Source organism: Maniola jurtina, chromosome W, assembly GCF_905333055.1.
Source record: "Maniola jurtina chromosome W, ilManJurt1.1, whole genome shotgun sequence".
In the NCBI taxonomy this organism is placed as follows: domain Eukaryota; kingdom Metazoa; phylum Arthropoda; class Insecta; order Lepidoptera; family Nymphalidae; genus Maniola; species Maniola jurtina.
Window position 1 is genome coordinate 612,958 of NC_060057.1, and position 4,903 is coordinate 617,860.

At 46.6% G+C, this 4,903-nt stretch overlaps 1 protein-coding gene across 1 annotated transcript; it reads left to right on the top strand.

Moving 5' to 3' along the window:
- Positions 1–332: 332 nt before the first annotated feature.
- On the top strand, positions 333–4,418 carry LOC123879787 (uncharacterized protein K02A2.6-like). Its single transcript, XM_045927683.1, has one exon. The coding sequence runs from the start codon at positions 333–335 to the stop codon at positions 4,416–4,418; it is 4,086 nt and encodes a 1,361-aa protein (XP_045783639.1).
- Positions 4,419–4,903: the final 485 nt, after the last annotated feature.

Consider the following 4,903-nt stretch of genomic DNA (forward strand, 5'->3'; position numbering starts at 1 on the left):
CGTTGAACAAAGAAATATTCTTGTCCGGATAGCTAAGTGGGTATTATTAACTTGAGAAATTCTCATTTAAAAGATTACAATAAGAGGGTAGACAAATGCAACATTTTTATGCTCTCAGTGTAGTGTTTATGTACATGCTTATCCACAGCACTTACAGTGCGTAACAAACGATTGTTCCAAAGTACCTACATCTGTCATAGAAATATAGAAGTGAGTCACGAAACCGCCGTTTTAATGCTAATACCTTTCACTGGCGACGAGGATTTAAATTCGTATTTTTTTGGATATTTACAGTTATCTAGTGTAAAACAAGTGTAAATAATAAATGAATAATGTCGCGGGCGTTCGGGAAAATAAGCGAATACAATTTAAAATCGGGCAATTGGACCCTATATGTGGAGAGGTTAGAAATGTATTTCAAAGTGAACGCGATTGACAAAGATTTGTGGTTACCCATGCTGATAGCAGGAATAGGTGACGAGACGTACGAATTATTGAGCAGTTTGGCGAGTCCCAAGAAACCGGCAGAATTAACATATGATAATGCAGTGTCATTGTTACGTAATCATCTGCAACCTAAACCGTCCGTAATGGCGGAACGCTACCGGTTTAGACAACGAAGACAAGGAGCCAACGAAAATGTATCACAGTATGTCTCGGAACTCAAAAAACTAGCAAAATACTGTGACTTTGGTGGAAACCTAGAAGAGAATCTTCGCGACCAATTGGTTTGCGGGTTAAAATGCGACATGACACGTCAACGACTGTTCGCCAAAGATAATTTAAGCTATGCGGGAGCAGTGAGGTTAGCGACGGCGTGGGAGGCGGCGGAGCGGGATGCGGCGGCGATGGATCCGGCAGGCGGAGCGGCGGCGGCGGCGGCGGCCGAGGCGCCCAGCACCAGCGGCACGGGTGCGGGTGCGGTGCATGCGCTGAGTTCAGCGGGGGGCCGCGGCCGGGGGCGCGGATCGCAGCCAGGCCCGGGGCGGGAGCCAGGGCGTTGCGACGCCTGTGGATCCAGAGACCACAGGAAGGAAGGGTGCCGATTTCGTCATTTCGTCTGCAGCCGGTGTTCTGGCCTCGGGCACCTGAGACGCGTATGTCCCCAGCGGAGAGGTCAAAGTACAGTACGAGGGCGAGGACGACGCGGGGTTAACCATGTAGCCGCTTCGCAAACCGCGGAGTCGGAAGAAAATAGCCCGTCGGAGCTGGAAGAGGAGCTGAATCAGTTATCATTGAACAGTTACAGACCGGTGAGCATACCAATGTGTATTGATGGTGTTAAAATTGACATGGAAGTGGATACAGGTTCGGCGGTGACATGTATTAGTGAAGCTACCTATTTTAAAAATTTTTCAAAGAGACCATTAGAAAAATGTCAATTAATACTTAAGTTTTACGATGGTAGTAAGATTAAGCCCGTAGGGATGATAAAACCGACAGTGAACTATCGAGGCACTAGTAAGAATTTAGAACTATACGTAATAGGCGGCGGCACAACATCTCTGTTGGGTCGTCATTGGTTGGCCGAAATGAATATAAAAATTCCGTCATTGAGAGTCGAGCCTAATTTTAATTGTAATTTAGAAGAACCTGCCTCTGATAGCTTAAAATCGTTACTCGACAGACATGAGGAGTTGTTCAGCGCGGGGCTGGGACGGTTCACGGGCGGGCGCGCCACGCTGCGGCTGCGCGCCGGCGCCGCGCCCGTGTTCTGTCGCGCGCGGCGCCTGCCCTACGCGCTCCGCGGCCCCGTGGACGCGGAGCTGGACGCCATGCTGCGCGAGGGCATCATCGAACCCGTCGACACTTCGGACTGGGCGACGCCGCTCGTACCGGTGCGTAAGGCAGACGGAGGACTCCGGATTTGTGCTGACTACAAGGTAACTTTAAACCCTGTCTTACTGGTCGATAGATATCCTTTGCCGAAGATCGACGATTTACTGGTCAATCTAAATGGGGCTCAGATTTTTTCTAAAATAGATTTGTCGCAAGCATACAACCAAATAGAATTAGATGACTCGAAGGCACTCACCGTTATCAACACCCATCGGGGTCTGTTTAAATATAATAGGTTAGTTTTCGGTTTAGCGTCGAGTCCAGGGATATTTCAGCGCATTATGTCGACGTTACTGAAAGGTATACCGGGAGTGGAAATATTTTTAGATGATATCATCATCGGAACTAAGGGTGACCAAAAACAACATTTAAAAATATTAGAGGAAGTATTAAACAGATTGAAATTAAATGGCATGAAGCTTAAAAGAAATAAATGCCACTTTATGCTAAAAGAAGTCAAGTACCTGGGTTATATTATATCGAGCGAGGGAGTAAAGGTGGATGAAGACAAGGTGGCTGCGGTTTTGAAGATTCCCCGTCCCAGGGATGTGCCCCAACTACGCTCGTTCCTAGGGTTGATAAATTTTTATGCTAAATTTGTAAAGAACGTTAGTAGTGTGTTAGCACCCTTATATGAATTGTTAAAAAAGGGCGTGGGTTGGAAGTGGAGCGCGGAATGTGAACGGGCATTCGTAAAGATAAAAGATATTTTGACGAGTGCACCGGTGCTAGCTCATTATGACACAAATAAGCCGTTGGTGTTGACGTGCGACGCGAGCGCGGTAGGTATAGGCGGAGTGCTGACGCAGGCGGCGCCGGACGGTAGCGAGCGAGCGGTCGTGTATGTTTCGCGCGCGTTAACTTGCAGCGAAAAACATTATTCACAGATTGATAAAGAAGCGTTAGCGATAGTTTATTGTTTAAAAAAATTACACCAATACCTTTATGGTAGACGTTTTACTCTGCGCACCGATCATAAGCCATTGGTGTCCATTTTTGGGCCTAAATATGGTGTACCGGCGATGGCAGCGAGCCGTTTGCAACGTTGGGCGATAATATTATCTGCATATACGTACGATATTGAATATGTGAATACGAGAGATAACGGAGCCGACGGCCTTTCTCGATTGGTCGCGCCAGCGGTGAATGAGGAGTCTTGTGACGTTCCGGAACAGTCTTATTTACATTTCGCACAAGATGCATTGTTACTCGATTATAATATGATTAAAAATCAGACGATGCGTGACCCGTTGTTAAGCAGAGTCTTGTGTTATATTAGGGACGGTTGGCCTGGGGAGAGTGAAATAAGAGAGATGCAGCCTTATTATAACCGGAAAAAGGAACTGTATGAGGAATTAGGGTGTGTTATGTGGGGGTACCGCGTAGTCATTCCGGAGGGTTGTCGGTCTAGGGTGTTAGCGGAACTGCACGAAGCGCACATGGGCATCGTAAAAACGAAGGCGATGGCCCGCAGCTACGTGTGGTGGCCCGGCGTGGACGAGGCGGTGGAGGCGGCGTGCCGCGCGTGCGGCGTGTGCGCGCGCGAGGCGGACGCGCCGCCGCACCACGCTGTAGCGTCGTGGCCATGGCCCGGCAAACCATGGACACGCATCCATATCGATTTTTTAGGACCTCTATTCAATAAACTTTATTTAATAGTGGTCGATGCCCACACTAAATGGATTGAGGTATTTCCAGTTCCTAGTACAGCAGCGTGCCATACTATCGATAAATTGAAAGAATTATTTGGGAGATTTGGGCTGGTTAGGCAGCTGGTGTCCGATAATGGACCGCCTTTTCAGTCCAAAGAAGTGGCGGATTTCCTAAAAAACCATGGAATAGAACATATATTTTCCGCTCCGTACCACCCGGCATCCAACGGTGCCGCCGAAAATGCAGTACGAACTATCAAAAAGGCTATTAAAAAAGCGGTCGGTCAAAATATGAATGTGATGTCCTTTGTAAACACTTTCCTTTTACATTACAGGAATACAGAACATTGTACCACGGGAGTTAGTCCCGCATCGTTAATGTTAGGTCGAAGGTTAAGAACTAAATTAGATATGATTAGGCCGGATAAGGAAAATAGAGTGAGGGAAAGGCAGGAGAAACAAAAAGAGTCGCGGGGTGGTGTGGAACGCACTTTAGAACCGGGCGAGGAAGTATGGTTGCGACAATATGCGGGCCAGCAAAAATGGGTTCCAGGAAGAGTATCACTAAAGCTAGGCACAACTGATTATCGAGTGGTAGACGATATCGGCAAAGAATCTCATAGACATATTGACCAGTTAAGACGTAGGGTGAGCAGCCAAATACGGAGTTCTTCGGAGCCATCGCATACCGTGGACGAGGCGGAGGGCGCCGTCCCCGTCCCAGGTGTGGAGGAGGCGGTGGCCGACACGTCTGCACTCTCGAGACGAGGTTCCTTGGCGGTCACTGGCGAAGCCCAGCCAGTTTCAGAAAACGACAGCGAAGGTCCAAGACTTGCGGTAACAGTCCCACCACCAATTGAACCTTCTCGGTCTCGTCCTATACGTCAATGTCGTTTAAAGAATAAGCCATTGTTAAATACTAGTTAAGTAGGAATACTTTAGGAATACTTTCGTATAGTTAGTAGATACTAAGTTCGTTTTATTAGTTAAAGAGGAGTGTAATTATTATAAACATACTGTATCCGTTAGCTTATAAGTTTTCACTATTAGTTTAGCTTTAAGTTTTCAATTTTAGATGGGTAACTATTGTTTTATATAAAGGATTAGGGTAGAGGTGTGTAGTGTTTATGTACATGCTTATCCACAGCACTTACAGTGCGTAACAAACGATTGTTCCAAAGTACCTACATCTGTCATAGAAATATAGAAGTGAGTCACGAAACCGCCGTTTTAATGCTAATACCTTTCACTGCAATTCTGTGCTATAATCAGGACAGGCCGAAAATAATAAAGAGTGACAGTAAGAGTATATTTTGCGAATAGAAATATTAGATAGCATACAGTGGCAGTAGATGAATTCCTTGCGTGAATGGACAGATGAATGAGTTAAAAAGAAAGTCTTGGTTTTGGCA

Excerpts from the sequence above, each read along its gene's own strand:
- LOC123879787 (XM_045927683.1), top strand. The coding sequence starts at position 333 with ATGTCGCGGGCGTTCGGGAAAATAAGCGAATACAATTTAAAATCGGGC.